Source organism: Pyrus communis, chromosome 9, assembly GCF_963583255.1.
Source record: "Pyrus communis chromosome 9, drPyrComm1.1, whole genome shotgun sequence".
Classification (NCBI taxonomy): domain Eukaryota; kingdom Viridiplantae; phylum Streptophyta; class Magnoliopsida; order Rosales; family Rosaceae; genus Pyrus; species Pyrus communis.
The window spans coordinates 22,789,691-22,808,331 of record NC_084811.1 but is presented as its reverse complement, the minus strand read 5'-3'; the positions used below and the strand labels follow the sequence as shown (position 1 = coordinate 22,808,331).

General features: G+C 38.2%; 2 protein-coding genes and 1 pseudogene across 2 annotated transcripts; 2 read left to right on the top strand and 1 right to left on the bottom strand.

Annotated features, from left to right (window-relative positions):
- Positions 1-231: 231 nt before the first annotated feature.
- Positions 232-5,619, top strand: LOC137746003 (DEAD-box ATP-dependent RNA helicase 37-like). Its single transcript, XM_068486046.1, has 7 exons — positions 232-474; positions 973-1,773; positions 1,857-1,940; positions 3,633-3,875; positions 4,027-4,194; positions 4,304-4,417; positions 5,012-5,619. The coding sequence occupies exons 2-7, from the start codon at positions 1,021-1,023 to the stop codon at positions 5,513-5,515; spliced, it is 1,866 nt and encodes a 621-aa protein (XP_068342147.1). The 5' UTR covers positions 232-474; positions 973-1,020; the 3' UTR covers positions 5,516-5,619.
- Positions 5,620-7,139: 1,520 nt separating this feature from the next.
- On the bottom strand, positions 7,140-8,786 carry LOC137746336 (protein WHAT'S THIS FACTOR 9, mitochondrial-like; annotated as a pseudogene).
- A 4,182-nt stretch (positions 8,787-12,968) lies between these two features.
- On the top strand, positions 12,969-17,988 carry LOC137746259 (F-box protein At3g58530-like). Its single transcript, XM_068486334.1, has 13 exons — positions 12,969-13,226; positions 13,365-13,424; positions 13,781-13,864; positions 14,627-14,757; positions 14,854-14,929; positions 15,236-15,306; positions 15,653-15,739; positions 15,821-15,893; positions 15,997-16,064; positions 16,163-16,231; positions 16,660-16,765; positions 16,850-16,941; positions 17,640-17,988. Exons 1-12 carry the CDS (start codon positions 13,050-13,052, stop codon positions 16,913-16,915), a joined length of 1,068 nt encoding a protein of 355 aa, XP_068342435.1. The 5' UTR covers positions 12,969-13,049; the 3' UTR covers positions 16,916-16,941; positions 17,640-17,988.
- Positions 17,989-18,641: the final 653 nt, after the last annotated feature.

The following is an 18,641-nucleotide window of genomic DNA, read 5'->3' as shown; positions in this document are numbered from 1 at the left end:
ACACGAAATTGAGTCCCTATATCGTAGAATGATTTTAGAGAAATAATAGGGACCTCAAAATCAAAGCATACAGATTTTGTAACCCTCACAATTTCACGCTTCACCGCGGGGTTATTTATACGACGGCTGCCACCTTTCGCCCCCGGATTGTACGGACGGCAATGCATTTAAAGATTTTTTTTTTTTTTTTTTCAAATTTCAAAAAGAAAAAATAATTTCCTCGTAACACGTTTCGGCTGCGTAGAAAAAGGAAAACGAAAAGGAGAAGAAAGAGTTTTGATCCCATTTGAATAGGAGAAGAAAATATCTCAGGAGAAAAAAAGAAGAGGATTTCTCATCGACGAAGAAAGCGAAAAGCCAGAGCGATATCTTCGCCTACCTTCCGATCCTGCCATTCCTGCGCTCAGAAAAGCTAGGGTTTCTCAACTTTTTCTGGTTCCCGATCCGATTCTGCTGCTTTCACTGCTTATCGAGGTTCGAAGTTCTCTCAGTCTCTGTAATTATTAAGCGTTTTTGCATGTGTTAATCTGCTTTTCGAATGCATGCTGTAGTTTTCGTTTCGAATTTTGATGTCTGTTCTTTCTTCCGATTTTTCGTGTATGACATTGTTTATTTTTTTGAATTTTGAATTTATTTTGCTTGATTTTACTTTGATATTTTTGCTCAGATTTGTGCTGAAGTTTTCCGCGTGATGTTTATTGCGCTAAATCCAAATTTTGTAATTTTTTATGTGTTTAATTAATCGCGTTATTTTAAACAAAATTAATAGAGTTCACTGTTAGTGTTATGTAAATTGTAACTAAAATTTTCATGTTAACCAGTTTTTAATGATATGTTTCGTAGACGAATCCCCTTTCGAATGGTATAGTGGTAAGAATGATCAGGGTTTTGATCTGCAAGATATTTAGAGATAATTCATTGGACAAATTTTTATTTAGAGTCTGATTTTTTTTTGTGTGTTTGGTGCATTAGGTTACGAATTAAATTTATTGGAAAAGGAGGGGTCACGTTTTTACAATTATGACAACTTCATGGGCGGATTCTGTCGCAAATTCTCAAGGAGAGAATCCGACTATTGGTTCATCTGCAAATAACAGCTCATCTCGCCCTGCACGATCAAGTTATGTCCCGCCACATCTTCGTAATAGGCCGCCGGCTTCTGATGCCCCGGCTCCTTCACATCCTGCCCCATTACCACCCAATGACCGCGTAGGTTACAATGGGCCTGCACCTGGTCCTGCCTGGGGTGCTGGCAGTTCTAGGCATGATGTTGGGCGTCCGGGATATGTTTCCAGTGGTGGTCGAGGTGGTGGTGGTTGGAACAATAGAAGTGGGGGGTGGGACCGTGGGAGGGGGCGGGAAGTAAACCCTTTTGGCGATGAAGACATCTCAGAACCGACATTTAGTGATCAAGAAAACACAGGCATTAACTTTGATGCTTATGAGGATATCCCAGTGGAAACTAGTGGGGATAATGTGCCACCAGCTGTGAATACTTTTGCAGAGATAGACTTAGGGGAGGCATTGAATTTAAATATTCGAAGGTGCAGGTATGTGAAGCCAACTCCTGTTCAGCGTCATGCAATACCTATTTCTCTGGGAGGTAGGGATTTGATGGCTTGTGCTCAGACGGGTTCAGGGAAGACAGCTGCTTTCTGCTTTCCAATTATTAGTGGAATCATGCTAGGGCAGTATGCTCAGAGACCTCGTGGATCACGTGCTGTGTATCCTCTTGCTCTTATTCTCTCCCCTACCAGAGAACTCTCTTGCCAGGTTAGATTGTGCTTATGTCAGTCACATAACGTGTAGTGGTTTAAAGGCAAAAGCTTATTGTTTCTGTTTTGATTGGCTTGCAGATACATGAAGAAACTAGAAAGTTTGCTTATCAAACCGGTGTCAAGGTGGTGGTTGCTTATGGAGGTGCACCAATAAATCAACAGGTTTGTATAACTTGACTTTGATTGTGGCTTACTGATACTTTGGATCCATGTCTAATTACATATGTACATATATAGTGTTAGGTTTAGGGACAACCATTTTGACAAATATTTTTACACTCTTTTGAGCAATTAGATTACATGACATCCAAGGGTTCTAATTAAGAGTGATGTGGAAGCATTTTAATCATCTAATGACTTGGAAACTGACGTGGAAAGTTAAATTAAGAAAAGAATCCAAACGTAAATTAATAAGTTATCCCTGTCCTGCCCCTCCATTGATGCTGCTTCATCTTGCATCTCTTTTAAATAGAAGTATCACAGGACATCATCATCAAGCAGCTTCATCTTGCATCTTTTATAGAGAAGTATCACAAGACATCATCAATCAAGTACATATATGCTAGAAACAGGGTGTAATACATTCATTTAGTTGACCGCCTAGATCGGTTGATGATTATCGCACCCTAATGGGCTAAAGATTATTTATTTTATTCTTTAATTTTAACTTCGTTCAGTCCAATCGAATGTTTTTTTCCCAACATGAATATACCACCAGTTGATTGCCATCTTGGTTTTACATCATTGGAACATACTTGGTCGTCATGTCCTTTATTATGTCTAAATTAAGAAGATGAAGAAGCAGCGGCAATAGGTTACAGTTTGCAGCTGCGATGAATTAGGATTTGCAGCAGCAATGATTTTCTTCCTATTTCAGTTTCTTATTCTTTTCAATCTTTTTTTCCTTCATTAGTTATATAATGCCACATTAGTGTCCATGTCATTAGATGATTAAAAAGCTTCCACGTCACTCATAATTAGGATCGTTAGATGTTATGAAATATAATGATTCAAAAGAAGTGTAAAAATATTTCTCTCTTGATCCTAACCCATATCTATATGTATGTATGTATCTGTTTCATCTTTTGCAATTACTCGACAAAGAGGTTATACCACTTTTTTCTTCTTTTAGTGATGATGATACAGAGTGATATACATCTTTTTCAAACCAGTAAATGTTTATTACATTACAGAATTTATTTAGTTCTGGTTTATATGCTAGATCATTCGTTCTTTTTCTTCTTCTTCGTTTCCACTTTTTATTATTTATTTGTTCATTTTTCAGAGAATTTATTTAAGTAATGATATTTCCTTATTATAGAATGAAGGCTCAAGTTATATAGGATGGGTTGGTGTTAGGTTAATATGTTTTAACAGAGAGGGAAATAGTGAGTCTGCAAACAAATCAATGATCATAATTTTGAGGCCGTGGTTATAGGTTTTTACTGTAGGATATGTTTTTGGATGACTTGTATTCAATTTGGTTTCTATCCCATTCAAAATATTAAACTTATAGGAAATTTGGTTTAGGTCAATAAGTAATTTCATATATAGGCATAGATCAATGATCATTTCATTTTCTAGCATAGGTCAATTAAAGCAATTCCCCTTTTTGACTGAAGTTAATAAAGCAATTTTCCTCTTGAACTAATGTCAATACCACTTGCTTAAATCTCTCTTCATTGATCTCTTCTTAAAAGCATAAAATGTTGATTGACTCAATCCTATTGTGGAAAATATTGTCACCTCAAACAATTTATTATTGGTGCCTATTCGTGCTGCCTCTTTCACTTTGTTTTTGTTTTTGTTTTGATGATTCACCTCCCACTCTTTTGTTTTCTTATATTGTGTCAGTTGAGAGAGCTTGAGAGAGGAGTTGATATTCTTGTGGCAACTCCGGGACGATTGGTAGATCTGCTTGAGAGGGCAAGAGTGTCGTTGCAGATGATCAGATATTTGGCTCTTGATGAGGCAGATAGGATGCTGGACATGGGTTTTGAGCCTCAAATTAGGAAAATAGTGGAACAGATGGACATGCCTCGGCCAGGTTTGAGACAGACCATGCTGTTTAGTGCTACGTTTCCAAAGGAGATACAGGTTTGTTTTAATCGTTTGCTGGGTTTCCTATTGGATTTTTCTTTACTTATCGACTTGTATGTAGTCATAGTAATGCAATATGAACATTCTAATAGTGGAATTCCAAACTGAAAGTATCTGATAGCTTTTGCAAATTTTTGTTGGAATGCAGCGACTGGCATCAGATTTTCTTTCAAATTATATATTTTTGGCTGTTGGAAGGGTTGGTTCAAGTACTGATTTAATTGTTCAAAGAGTTGAATTTGTTCATGAGTCTGATAAACGAAGTCATCTCATGGACCTCCTTCATGCACAGAGGGAAAATGGAGCTCATGGCAAGGTAACATGGAAAGGAAGGCTCTTTGTTGAAGTTCTGTTGATTTTTTTTGAAGAATCGGTATATCAGTATCCTGCTTTGTATTAATAGTCGTTTGTCATTCAATTTGCAGCAATCTCTGACGTTAGTTTTTGTGGAGACAAAGAAGGGAGCTGATGCATTGGAACACTGGTTGTGCATGAATGGGTTTCCGGCAACTACTATTCATGGTGACAGAACACAACAGGTAAAACTGTTCGGAAAATTGATCTTATAGTCTATGAGAAGTGATATTTTTCCTAATGTTGTGTCATTTTTTTTTCTAGTGACAAAATTTGTTGTGAAAAAAGGAATTTAAACCCCCTCTCTCTCTCTCTCTCTCTCTCTCTAAAAGGAACTTTGTGGAGCTATTGAGCTGCTATAACCGAGCGATTTATGCTTGTACTTTACCTGTAGCAAGTTTTAGTGTTTCTGAACCATCCATTTTCTTTTTAGTCATGTTTTAAACATTCTTTGAACCTTTGAGACTTCTCATGTCTGGTAAATATGTAAAATTTCCAGCTTGGGTAGAACTGGAAGGAATTTCTTTGGTTATATTAGAGGGACCCGAATACTAGACGAATCCTAATCCTAACTCATTATCCACCCTCCGCCACTTAAGCTAATGCCAAGGGCAAACTGGAAGTAACGTCATTATTATGAAATAACGATTCTTAATAGAAAGCTTCACTTGGTTGAAATTGTCATCCTTTTTTTTCCCGTTGGTGTTTTATGACGGCCATGCAAGTTTAGCATTAATCTGAATCCTGATATTGTTATGATACGATGTGCTTGTATGCAGGAAAGAGAACATGCATTGAGATCATTCAAGAGTGGAAATACACCAATATTAGTGGCAACAGATGTGGCAGCGCGTGGTCTTGATATCCCCCATGTAGCTCATGTGGTAAATTTTGATCTTCCAAATGACGTTGATGATTATGTTCACCGGATAGGTCGGACAGGGCGAGCTGGCAAATCAGGACTGGCGACTGCTTTCTTTAACGAGAACAATCTCTCATTGGCAAAACCACTCGCTGATCTAATGCAAGAAGCAAATCAGGAAGTACCTGCTTGGCTTACTCGTTATGCATCAAGGACTTCTCATGGCGGCGGAGGCAGAAACCGGCGATCTGGGGTTCGGTTTGGTGGCCGTGATTTTAGAAGGGACGGCTCTTTCAGTAGGGGTTCAGATTTTTACGGTGGAGGAAACAGTGGTGGTGGATATGGCAATTCTGGTGGCTATGGTGGCGGCTCTGGGGGTTATGGTCCGGGTAATGGCGGTATGACCAGTGCCTGGGATTAGTGCTTCCGTTAAATACTGGATGTTGTTCCTGGTTTTTTTCGTTTTTGACCAAGTATATATATTGTTTCTCTTGAAAATTAATGGATTACACATTTCGTTTTCTTTTCCATTGTTGTTGATTTTGTGGTTCTTAATTTTTTCTGATGTGGGAACTTAAGTGTTGATATTTGAGGAGAGGACCTTAGGTAACTACGTTTGGTGGAAAGCACCATAGAGAGTTTTGCTGTCTGTCAGGGTTTTGACATCATTTTACCGTACAAACATTATAATAAAAAATTTTCGTTCTTTTTATCATCATTTAAAAATTACTTATAAAGGATGTTACTTGTTATTATAACTTTTGATTTGTTGGACAACTAAACGGTATTCAATCGAAAGAATTTTTACATAGGATTTTGATGACAAAGAGAATGTATGGTTTTGACTATCCTTAATGTACGGTGAAATGATGTCACGTTAGTGGAATAAGGAACATTGCAATGCAAAGGAATCAAACTAATAATTGCCATCCACAAAACTTTGCTCGAAAACCTTCTCGGTTCAAAACCGCGACCGAGATTCGTTACATCACCCACCCTCGGAGCCTCTATTGAAATCATAGTGTTTTTCTGTGGGTATATAACTTTACAACTCCATACTATTATTTCATGGTCTGACATAAATATTCAATCAGGTACCTTGAAGAGATGTCGTCTTCTTACATCCTTGGGACATCATCTTCGTATTAAACTTGAAACGCTGCACCACTGGAAGAATACAACAACAACAATAAAGCCTTTTCCCACTAAGTGGGGTCGGCTATATGAATCCTAGAACGCCATTGCGCTAGAAAGAAAATATCATTTAGTCTATAGTTCACATGTCACGGTTTTTCTCGTGTATACAAAAAAGAGAAGCAATATTTTCATACAGGCAAAACCGTTCATTCCAGATTCGCCCTAGGTTTTTTTTCTTTCCCCTCATCTAAACTAAAGGCCAGCTCATGTACAAGAAGCAAAAGTTTTCAGTCAGAAAATGGGAGATTCAAGCAAGTGTGCAGAATGTTAATGGTTTCTTCTTCATACACATTTTGGATCAATATATTTACAACTTATCTAGACATAACGACTCGAAAGAAACAAGAAGAAATAACATAATCTGATGTCTCTCACAAGAACAAAAATTAAGGGCAAGTAATGATGGCTACTGAACCGGAGGATGACAGGAAAAGTCTTTTGGTCAACAGAATTAGAACCAGATGATCCTAGGTTTTATCTCAAACAACAGACAACCAAATCTACAAGTTACTGTAAAGATTTCAACGCCATCGTAGAGGCTAGGGTACTCGAAATTCATTCACCCTAACTTTATGCAATAATAGTTTTATTTTCCCCGTTATGGTTTCCAATATCTGATAATCATTTCATTTACCAGTTCATAAGCTCCCAGATTGAAAACTGAGAGACTGAAAGTACGTACAACGATTTGAAGTTGATATTATAACAATGTATTGAAGGTTACATTACAAAACAAATGGGAAAATGAGATATGAATTAAGAAAACTGTAAACAAACAGGGAGCATTTTGAACAAAACTTGGATTCTTTGATAATTCCACTTTGTTTAAAGTAAAAAACCATCAGAAAGCTAATTTGCAATGTTTCAAACATTACCGTTGCAATTCGTCACAAGGCTGACCTAAACTTAATAATCATTACCATATTTGTGCAGAAAATTCAAACATCTAGCAGCAATCCGGAGAATGAAACTCTTTTAGTACAGCGATAAGACAGAAAAAATCTGTTGACTAAGAAAAATCTATGAAATCAATCTTTCTGGTCAAGTTTCTTACTTGGAAGTGAGTGCAATTGATATGGAATGTAAGCAAACTATCTAACTTCTGATACAAACATCAATCTTCCTCAAGACCGTTCCGAACCTGAATCCAATACTTCATCCTCACATTCATCACCTGTTCCAACCTCTTCCTCTTCAGGTGCTTCCTGCCCACTCTTACTCTCCACACTGTTAAGCAAAATCTCATCCGGGGATAGCAAGTTCACACCTTTACCCTGATAAAGAAGCCCTGTTCTCATGACGTGATAAAACTTCTCTCTCAAACGTGTGAGCAGATGTGGGTTCACTAACTTCCCTCTATGGTACCCTTCCCTGAGGGAAACAGTGGTGCTTTTACACTTCAACGAGAGGTAGAAAATCCCGGGATACCTTGTGATGATTCTCGTAAACTTATGAGGAAGATTCAATTCCTCCCTCAAGCTTCTCGAGTAGTTCCTCTTAGTCTTCTTATGAAGAGTCAAGCTTAAGAACTCGTGCAAAACCCCAACCACCCTTTTCTCCATAAGATCACTCTTAGGATCAATATGTCTAGAATCCTCATATGGTGAAATATATGGAAACTTCTGAAACTCCTCCATCCATGCCTTCACCTTCTTCTGCGTACCATAACCCCTCGGAAAATTCATCGGAAATGCCAACACCGTCTGCTCCCTCTTGATCTGCCTATACTCATCCCCTAAATCACCACCCTCTCTACTCCTCTGCAATTCCGAAACAGCATACTCTTTAGGCCATTGTATGGCCTTCAAAAATCAGACCCCATTTGAGGCCTTAACAATCCGAAAACAATCAGGGTATTTCGGAACCAACACTTTCTCAAAACCATCAGGCAAACCCAGATCCCATGATCCCATTTCAAATTATACAATGACTGGAGAGGTAAAGTCTTAGACTTTGTCATCATAAGCACTCTACAGAACCTCTCCACATTGTCACTCTCATGGGTTTTTTGAATACTTTGTTCTTATGAATCCAACAAAACTGCAGTGTCTGTTAACTTAAAACAAGGCAAATTGGCGTAACGGGCGAGTGGGAATTCTTGGAAAAGAGTTGGGTACCTGCGGAGGAAGCGGAGGACGGGGACGGTGAGGCCGAGGAGCTTCTGCCAATCGGCGAAGGACTTGGCGGTGAGGAATCCGGTGGGGGAGCGCTTGATTGCGTCCTTGAGGAGGCAGGCGGCTTTGAGGTCGGTCTCAGTCTCGATTATGTGGTCGATGCTTCGGTTTTTCACCATTTGAGGTGGACTTTGGTTATGCTCCGCCGTTGATGGTGGCGGTGGCAGTGGAGGAGGAGGAGGTTGGTGGGTGAGGAGGACGGGGTTTGGGGTTTTAGGAGAGAAAAGAGGAAGGCTTTCATTTCCTCTGGGTTTTATTTGGGGGCTTTTGGGGCCATTGGTGACTCTGAGCGATGAAGCATTGGAGTGCCGAGTACATCATGAATTGCAACAGTAGGCAACGGTCCCCGTAGTTTATTTGGATTTTCACATTCGTTTGTACATTTTTCTTGCTACGTTTTCATTTTCTTTTCAGATACAAAGGGGATCAAAATTCAAGCAGAACTGCTAAACAAAGAAAGACATCAGCCCAACGGGCATGCACAAATAATTCGAGTTTTGGCAGTCCCGAAAATATCATCTAGTTTTAAACCAACAATTTAACGAGAAAGGTCATCCAACATAATACAGCTCAAGTTCAAAGAAAAATCCAGTTTGCCAAACCATCAGCCACAATGTTCCTCTTTCTATAAATATGGCTTAAATCACATTGACCAAATTGAGAAATCAAGTGATGACACTCATATACAAAGCAGCCAAGGGATGCAGATCATGCACAATACATTTAAAGAGTAAAACTATAATAGCAAAGTCAGATTCTAAGAGTATCCTCCTACCACCCTTATCCAAAGCCATTTCAAATCCAAAAGGAGACCTCGTAGCTCAGCTTCAAGGACTTCTCCTACTCCCATATTAGCTGAAACACTCGCAATCCAAGAGCCATGATGATCTCTAAGTACTCCTTCAGAACTCATAACACCGTTTTGCCCTTAGCAAGCCCCATCAATATTCAATTTCATCCATCCCTCATTTGGAGAAATCCAAGTCAACTTTTCAATAATTCTGCAGGGCTTAGATTGACTGACCTTATTAGCATCAGTCCACTCCCAAGCATACTTCAAAATAGCCTTCACAAGATCAAAGAGAAGTTGATAGGGAGGACAATATATATAATTTCTCCACTTCCAAATATGCCAAGATGCAAACCAGAAAAGATTACACCATTCCGACCCTCATGACTGAGTGTTTTATAGTGTATATTTAGCAACAACCCATCCCTCCAAGTCTAAATTGAAAGTAGAAAGAATATTACTAGGAACCTTCAATGCATTTCAAACAGTTCTAGCTAGAGCACTCCCTCAAAAAAATTTCAACAAAACCACCACATATGGGACAACTAGTATCTAATGCCATCTTCCTCTTAAATATTTGTTGATTGATTAGAATTTTATCTTGAGTGACCAACCAAGCAAAGACCTTTAACTTTGGTGGTACGTGCAGCTTCCAAAGAGGAAGGCAATGGACCTTTTTAACGGAGCTAACCACAGAAAATCACGATTTAATATATCAAGTTTATGACAGAACTGACTAGGAAGCAATGCAGTCTACATAGCATAAATAGACAGAAGATAAACACAGCTTGAATAAGGGTGATTCTCCCATCCATGTTTAAAACTGTCTGACAATTCACCATTAAGACAAACTTGAATGCTTGTAGAGGTTACACATGTTGGATTTATTCAGATGTAAATCAACCTTAAATGGTCTACAACATATAATAGGAATGTAATATTGGAGATTAATGTAGATATTGAGATTTGATTTCCTAAAGATATCAATCTTATATTAGGTGTCTTGTAATACAAGTAAGATTGATGGAATCCTTGATTTTAAGTGATTATGATACCTAACTGATAGGCTAAAAAGGTGGGATTTGGGATTCCTTTATGGACGGAACCTTAATACCTTAGCCAGTATAAATACTAAGGTCCTTGCAAACCCTAAAAACACAACAAACGCTTCCCATAAAGTAGTTGTATCCGGCTAGGTGCTTTGTAGAAGACTTTGGTGTTGCCGCATCCCTCATCTTCTCCGTTTGATCTCCAATGGCTATCGCTTCATGATCAAGTCAACTAACTCCTTCGTTTGTGTTTTAATTATATAACCACATAAAGTTTACAACACAATGCTTTATAAGCTTGAACAGAGAAAATGAGAGTAGGAGTTTAGTCAAAGTCTGCTCAATGAAAATACCAATTCAACCTGTCATATGCTTTAGACAAAATCCACTTTCCAAGCTAAAATAACCCTTTTACCCTTAGGTCACTTAAATTTATGGACAATCTCTTGAACAATCATAATATTATTTGAGATGTGCCTGTCAGGAACAAAACTAACTTGATCATGTTAATTTTTGTAGTTTCATTTTATTATTATCGTTAAGCATTCTTGTTGTCTCCACCAACGCCCTTCAGTTCAAAATTTCATCCTTGAGTATCATGCAAATCTATGACATATGATAGTCGAATTTAAGATCTCTTATTTATAAATGAAGAATAATATTATTCTATTGATATAGAGCCAGCTAGAGTATAGATGGAGGTAGCAGAAGCTAAAGTAAACTTCTTGCTGTAAATCCCTATTCAAGAAGGCGTTTAGAACATCTAATGGTAACAGAGACCTTCTGATTCCTCAGCAATAGAGAGCAAGAGACGAAGAGACTTCATCTTGCCTACTTGGTCAAGGCTTCCTTGTAACATCGCTACATTGTTCCCAAGGAATAGCAAAATCGAAATAACGAAATTCTTGAGTAATCTCAATAGGTTGGGAAACCCACATTTCTTTGGATGATAGCTTACTTCCATATATTCACTCAGAGAACTCTTTTCGTAATGGATGACCCTCAAATCCAAAATCAGGTGGTTGAAACGTTCTCATTTACCAACCAAGGAAAAAGACATTATTGTCGTATTGACTAATGTCCTTTGAAATGATGCTTAATGCTTTTAAGAGTCCTCAATTTTCCCGTCTGTTATATTAAAATTTAGGATAAATTTTACAAAATTACCTCAACTATTGGACCAATCACAGTTTCTTGTCTCATCTTTAAAACATTTCAATGTCATACATTCCGTCAGTTTGTCTGTCAATTCCTTCATTAAATGCTGACGTAGCTTGAGGCAGGGCTCACTTCCTATTAAAAAATTAATTAATTATTAAAAACTAAAAAATAAATCATTTAATAATTTTTTTTAAAATGGGGAACCCACCCCTACAAACCCAACACCCCTTCTTCCCCATCCACCTGTGTACCCCCCAACCTTCCTTCACCACCAAAACTAGAACCCCACAACCACCCTCTCTTCCTCCATCTCCACCTCCCTCCCGTGGCGCTGCTCCCCCTCCCCCTCCTCCGACACACCCATCACCCTCACCAAATTAATCCATGTAACCAATTTCAAACAAAATACCCCAATTCCATCCAAACCCTAACCCGAAATTTCAAATTCTTAGCACTAATCATCCCCATAACAATGTCCACAACACCACCACCATCGTCTCCCGCGACCTTAGTCTCCACCACCACTGTTGTCGCCCATGGTCCCAGTCCTAAATTTTGAATTCACCCATTTTGGAGAAAGCTTTGGGCTTTGCTCATGGGTTTGTGGGTTTTGGCCCAAGGGACGGAAGGCAATTGTGCTTGGGTTCTGGGGTTGAATGAGAGCGGGTTCGATCAGGTATTCCTGGGTGTGGGTTTGGGGTTTGGGAGAGGAGGTAGGGACGATTGGGGTTGGGGTCTAGGAGGTAGGGACGATGGCGAAAATCATTTGGGATTGGAGGCAAGATACGAGTTCGAGCTGGGTGATTGGCAAGTGAGGGTTGTGGTGGGGTGGTTCTAGTTTTGGGTTGGGGGAAGACAGGAGCGGGGAAGAAGTGTGAGGGGGATAAGGGGAAGGTCCCATATTTGTTTTATAAAATATTTAAATGATTTGATTTTTAATATTTAGTTAATTAATCTAGTTGGAATTGGAAGTGGACCCCGTCTTAAGTCACGTCAGCATTTAACAGAGAGATTGACAGAAAACCTAACGGATGTATGATATTGTAACAAATTTGTAAGATGATGTATGATATTGAAATGTTTTAAAGATAGGGTATGAAACTGTGATTAACCCAATAATTAAGGTAATTTTGTACAATTTATCCTAAAATTTATGTAGTATGTTGAAGCTTACTTCTGAAGTATATTAAGAAAAAAAATTTAACACAATATTCTTCTCCACTTATACTTTGTAGGTCTCAAATCTTGTAGAATATTGTTATACCTCGCCTATTCGTTGTTACTTATTACTACTTGGGCTGATGAGTAAGTTGAAAGTACGTGGCGTCCGGATCCAATACTAATCTGTCAAAGTCCTTCCAATTAGCAAACATCATATTCAGGTGGCGTTCCGGTCCAATACTAGATTGCCATGTGGACAAAATTCTCCAAGTGGGGCCCTTCCAATAGCCCAACACCGATGGAACGCAGACATAGCTGCAAAAGTTTCCTCCCTGCTAACACGTTTTTGGCAGAAAAAGCACCGAACGCAAAACCAGAATCACACTCTGCTGATAAAAAAAATAAAAAAAAATAAAAAAAAAAATGGAAGAGAAGCAAGTAGAAGAAGCAGGTGGGGAGGAGGTGGCTTGGAGCAGAGAAACCATTCCCAAAGTTCTGAAAATAGTTAGCACAAGGCTGCCTCAGAGGGACCTCATCTCTCTCTTGCTAGTCAACCCATGGCTCAACGCAACTCTCATCTCCTACCCTTCCCTTTGGCTGGTATTGTTTTGTCCCTTTTTCTCGCTTTAATACTTTGTTTTTCTGCTTAAAAGTTCAAAATTTCAGATGGGTTTTTGAGTGATGTGTGTTGTATGTGTTTCTGTGACATGGGTAACCGGGTTTTGGTTCTTGTTTCAGCTTCTGGAACTTCGAGAGATGAATAATGCTGGGAATCGCCTTGTGGATGCTCTTTCATTGGTTAGAGCTTGGATATAGCAAATTTGATTGAAACTAATTTGTTTGATACCGGCATTCGATGATGTAGGGGTAATTGTTAGGGAAAAATACCGAAATAATGTTGTTTAGGTGATCATAGCTTCGAATGTGGCGCAAAATAGCGGCTATTTTGTGCCTAATTCAAGTTTTAAGAAGGGGAAAATGATGATTGGTTTGTCCATTAAATTGGAAGTTCAATAAAAAATTGTTCTTCAATGATGCAATAAATGGGATTTTTGAAATGATTGAGTTTGCTTCTTGTAGTATTAAAAAATGCTTCAAGTGGATGATTGTATTCATTGTTATATTGATATGGTTTCCTGATGCAATGTGTCAAGGCGAGGTATCAGCATGTGAAGCAGATAAACCTTGAATTTTCACAAGACATTGAAGACAAGCATCTTGAACTCGTAAAGAGCAAGGTAACATTCATTCTAGTAAGAGCTTGCGGCAAAATTCATATTTCAAAGAACTAGGAAGATATTGATTTTCGGGTGTAAGAGGAAAGGACATTGTAATTATAATAATAAAGCTAGTGAATATTAGAAGGTTAATAATTGTAACAATTTTTTCCTTGCTCCATTTTGCATTAAAATATTAACTAATAAAAACACCAGAGAAGGTGTTATTTTCCAGCATCACGGCATTATAATAGGTTTAATGAGTAATGTAGGGCACTTGCACTCTTATGAACATTCTTGCTACATAGAAAGCATACTATAAAACAGTTTACATATGTACTGTTAGCATTTGTAAAGTATGAGAACATTGAGAAGCATGACAGGGTTAGGACTAATCACGCTTGTGATTAAGTCTAATTTTTGGGCTAACCCTCATGATTTTAAATTTTCCACTTGTAGAATCAACTAAGCTTATGTCCTTATATTTTAAGTTATTTGTGGTTTCATGAGTTGTGGGATCTTACAGCACAAGACATGTTTGTGTTACATGATATTGTGAATGGAGACCTAGCTTTTGACAACCTCTATCCCTTACACAGTAGATCACCTGTTATTATTCTCACTTTTCCCCTCAAAATATGGAATCTGGAGGAGCTAGCTAAACATAATTATTATAATTCTGGTATCAAAGAACTATGAGTACTTGATGAAGTATTCAATTGTTCAAGATAGATGCTTTTGCATACCTTTGATTATGTAAAAGAAAATTACGCATTTCCACAGTGTCGTGATTCTCTTCAAAACCTGGAGGTTTTGAATCTTAATGGCTGCCAGAAGATCTCTGATAAGGGAATTGAAGCTATAACCAGTTCTTGCCCCAATCTGAAGGAGTTTTCAATCTATTGGAATGTGAGGTATTTAAAGTTTAAGTTTATTTGTCTTTCAAATCTCATTTCTAGTTGAAATGTTTTCTTCCTTCAATGAATTTCGGAACTTGAATTGAATTTCAGGGCAACAGATATAGGTATAACGCACCTGGTGAAAAACTGCAAGCATATAGTTGATCTGAATTTAAGTGGCTGTAAGGTACTTGTCATTGGGTCCCATCCTATTTCAGTGCTTACTTCTTTGTGAATTGCAAACTATACACTTTGAAACATATATGCAGAGTCTGTATAGTTTCTATTCAATCTTCTGCAAAGATTGGGTTTTAGTGTCCTGAAGTAGGTCCGTTATGGTATGCTTCATTTGCATCCCTTATTTACGTAGATAGCGTAGGTTACTATTATATGTTATATTGGCTAGTCAACCTTTTAAGTTTTTATATATATATATATATTTTTTTTGGTGAAGGATTTATTTCAATTGTTTACTTTGATGTGGAAACTGCAGAATCTTTCAGACAAAAGCTTGCAATTAGTTGCTGAGAATTATCCAGAATTACAGTTGTTGAACCTGACCAGGTAGGAAACGCTGAGAATCATTATATCATCTGGAGAATAGTTCATTTGTGAGAAACTAAAATATTTTATCTGCTTATGTGTCACACTCACAACAGGGAATCACACCAATGATTTTTCAATTGTGTGGTTTCCGGGTTATGACCTATCTGAAAATTGGTAGTTGACATGACATGGTGATGCTAGTGGAGTTGGTTAAAGTGGAAATGTATAGTTATAACCCGACATCCTGAATCCTTCCTTTAAAATACACTTTACCTTCTACACAAAGCTGGGATGAAACTGATTCTCCTATGAAAAAGCCATTAGCTCCCTTCCACACTTACATATTATAACTTTTTATGCGCAGGTGTGTCAAGTTAACAGATTCTGGCTTGCAGCAGATATTGCATGGTTGTCGTTGTCTCCATAGTCTAAATTTGTATGCCCTGTCAAGGTATTTGATAACGTCTTTATATATAAAGTTGAGCTATGTTCTTCTTCCTGTATTTTTATTGGCTGTATTTTGTTTGCTCAGCTTCACTGATGAAGCTTACAAGAAAATATCACTTCTTTCCCATCTTCAATTCTTGGATTTATGCGGTGCTCAGGTAACATTAACTAGACTTAGTTTTGCTGACGTAACTCTTTTGGAACACTTTACTAAACACTATACTAAACTGATGGTAAATAATTATGGAAATCACGTCTCAGAATCTATCGGATGAAGGGGTGTCTTGTATAGCTAGATGCAAGAGCCTTTTGTCTCTCAATTTGACATGGTAATTTGGTAACTGAAGCATTTGAATCTTAAACATGCATATGAAGCAAAGGAGACACGTTAACTACAGTTACAAAACCAATCTTCACTTTCTAATAGGTGTGTACGGGTCACTGATTTGGGGGTCATAGCTGTTGCGCAGGGTTGTACGTCGCTTGAATTTCTCAGGTAAGTCTTGATAAGAATTTTTTTGAAGAACTTACTTGATGCTGGCCTGTGCATTCTTGGCTTGAGAAATTTCAAACTCTGGTCACTTATCCCGTTACAATATATGGAACGTCTTTGACAGCTGGGATGGAATCACAAGGGTGGAAATCTTTTGGCGGGTCTGCAAGAGCAGTCACTATTGTTGTTTTTCTTCTTTATTTCTTTATTTAAAACCCATTTAGAGAGCAAGAAGACATTGGATTGAGCTGAAGTTAGGAAATGTCACGGTTTATTTTGATACCATGGCAAAAGAGTACATGCACAGAAACAGAAAAAGAAACATTGTTTGATACTTTTTTGTTTAAGTAAACCTATGGAGTTCCCATGCTGTTGAATGAAACCTGCATGCATTTCAGTGATCTTACTGACTTATGAATGAAACAATGCAGCTTATTTGGGATAGTTGGGGTGACTGATAAATGCTTGGAGTCCCTTTCACTGACCTGCTCAAACACACTTACGACTCTTGATGTTAATGGATGTATTGGAATTAAGGTAATGATCTAGTTAATATTTGGTACAATTTTTAGTTACTAAATCTTTGACCAATTTTTCTACTGTATCAATACTCTCTTGTAGAAACGGAGCCGTGATGAATTGCTTCAAATGTTTCCAAAGTTGCGGTGCTTCAAAGTGCACAGCTAATGCTCTGGAAACTTGCAGATGAACAGGTTCGGTATTCTTCCATTAACGTATACTATCTCTGAGCTGTACCCTTTATGAGCGGACAAACCTCAACTTTTAACAGATAAGAAATCACAATCTGTCCATTAAAAAGGAAGTCTGATTCTTGAACTCCATATGAGCAAACAACTTACTGAAGTGTTGCTATGGTTTACTTCATGCATTTGTATACTTATATGAACTTTAAAAAGGAAGGAATGATAATCAAGCTATTAAAGCTCGAGTACCAACATTTTGTTATCCGTTGAGTCTGTTTTATAATTTATTACTGAGGCAGATATATCTTCCGACGTAGTCATTCTGGTGAAAATGCTTAACATGAAGCTTTCACAGTTTGGGAAAAGAGGGGGGAGGGGGGAGGGGGGAGGGGGGAGGGGTGGGGGGGGGGGGGGGGGGGGGTGTGGTGGGTGGGGGGGTGGGGTGGGGTGTGTCTATAGCTGCCCTTTTTCTTTCATCCTTTCACCCTTTCATCTTCCAGTCTTTATATGCTAATGATTCTCTCGTAGATTGTAAGTTTGAGGCAAATTAGGAGCGAGCTTCACCAATGTTTCGCGAAAGTCCCCGCCAGTTCAAGTTTTGGTGGAAAATACTTGTGTTCACTGCAATATCTATTGCATTCGTTTCTTTTCAATTGAATATCTTTAAACCCTTTGGACTTATGATTGCCAGTTTGTATGTTTTTCAGGATTACTCTTCGAAATTGCATTGATAGTCAATGGACAGACATGCAAGGGTGGAACCGTGGAAGAGTTAGTGCAGACTTTCGGTATTTCATGCAGCTTGACTATACTCTGATCTTCGGTGAATCTTAACCTTAGAATGATACGGGTCTGCGTTGCGCTAATTGAGCTTTACTTGGAATGGTGCAATGTGCATCACATTATAATTCATGTTCATATTGTTTGTCTGGGTAACACAAACCAAATGAACTGTGATTGTGTTATGTTTATACCTAGGATTTTCCGAGCAGCATCGTTCTGATTGGACATTCGAATTTGATGAATCAAAGTTGGACGAGAGTTTGATCCGGTAAACTAATAGAGGCCCGCGGCTGTATACGTCATTTTTTTTTTTTTGAGAAGAAACTATAACAGTTTATTAAAAAAGAAAAATGTAATACACAGAAGTGGATAAGAAATCCACCAAGAACAGAACAAGAAAATCTCTCCAGAGGATCAGATTACAAGTAGGACAACCTCAACCAAAATCATTTTACCACTGCTAACATATCCCACAGTATGTGAGAAAGAGAGTAATTCTTAAATTCATTTGAAACTGAAGCCCATAATGCTGCCCAATATCTTACTCTTCCCCACAGATCTGCTACCCCCACACCAGTATAATCGTCAAAAATTCTTTTGTTACGCTCCAACCAAATGTTCCAAAAAACTGCCGACACCAGACAACCCCACAAAGCTTTAGCTTTCCTCCCAATTCCTAGAGCCTCAAAATTAGTGCTTAAAAGCTCGAAACAACCCTTTGGGATGACCCAACTTACTCTAACCTCCTGAAACAGTTTCCACCACAGTTGAATCGTGTAAGAACAATGAAGAAAAATGTGGTTAACACTTTCCTCCTTTGCTTTACACAAACTGCACCAATGGGGAGAGATGCAAATAAAAGGACTTCTCCTTTGAATTTGATCACAAGTATTGAGCCTCCCAATAGCCACTAGCCACACAAGAAC

Coding starts and splice junctions, on each gene's coding strand:
- LOC137746003 (XM_068486046.1), top strand. CDS start 1,021: ATGACAACTTCATGGGCGGATTCTGTCGCAAATTCTCAAGGAGAGAAT. Junction 1,774..1,856: donor CCAGAGAACTCTCTTGCCAG/GTTAGATTGTGC, acceptor ATTGGCTTGCAG/ATACATGAAGAAACTAGAAA. Junction 1,941..3,632: donor GTGCACCAATAAATCAACAG/GTTTGTATAACT, acceptor ATATTGTGTCAG/TTGAGAGAGCTTGAGAGAGG.
- LOC137746259 (XM_068486334.1), top strand. CDS start 13,050: ATGGAAGAGAAGCAAGTAGAAGAAGCAGGTGGGGAGGAGGTGGCTTGG. Junction 14,930..15,235: donor TGAATTTAAGTGGCTGTAAG/GTACTTGTCATT, acceptor TGGAAACTGCAG/AATCTTTCAGACAAAAGCTT. Junction 16,065..16,162: donor TTGTCTCTCAATTTGACATG/GTAATTTGGTAA, acceptor ACTTTCTAATAG/GTGTGTACGGGTCACTGATT.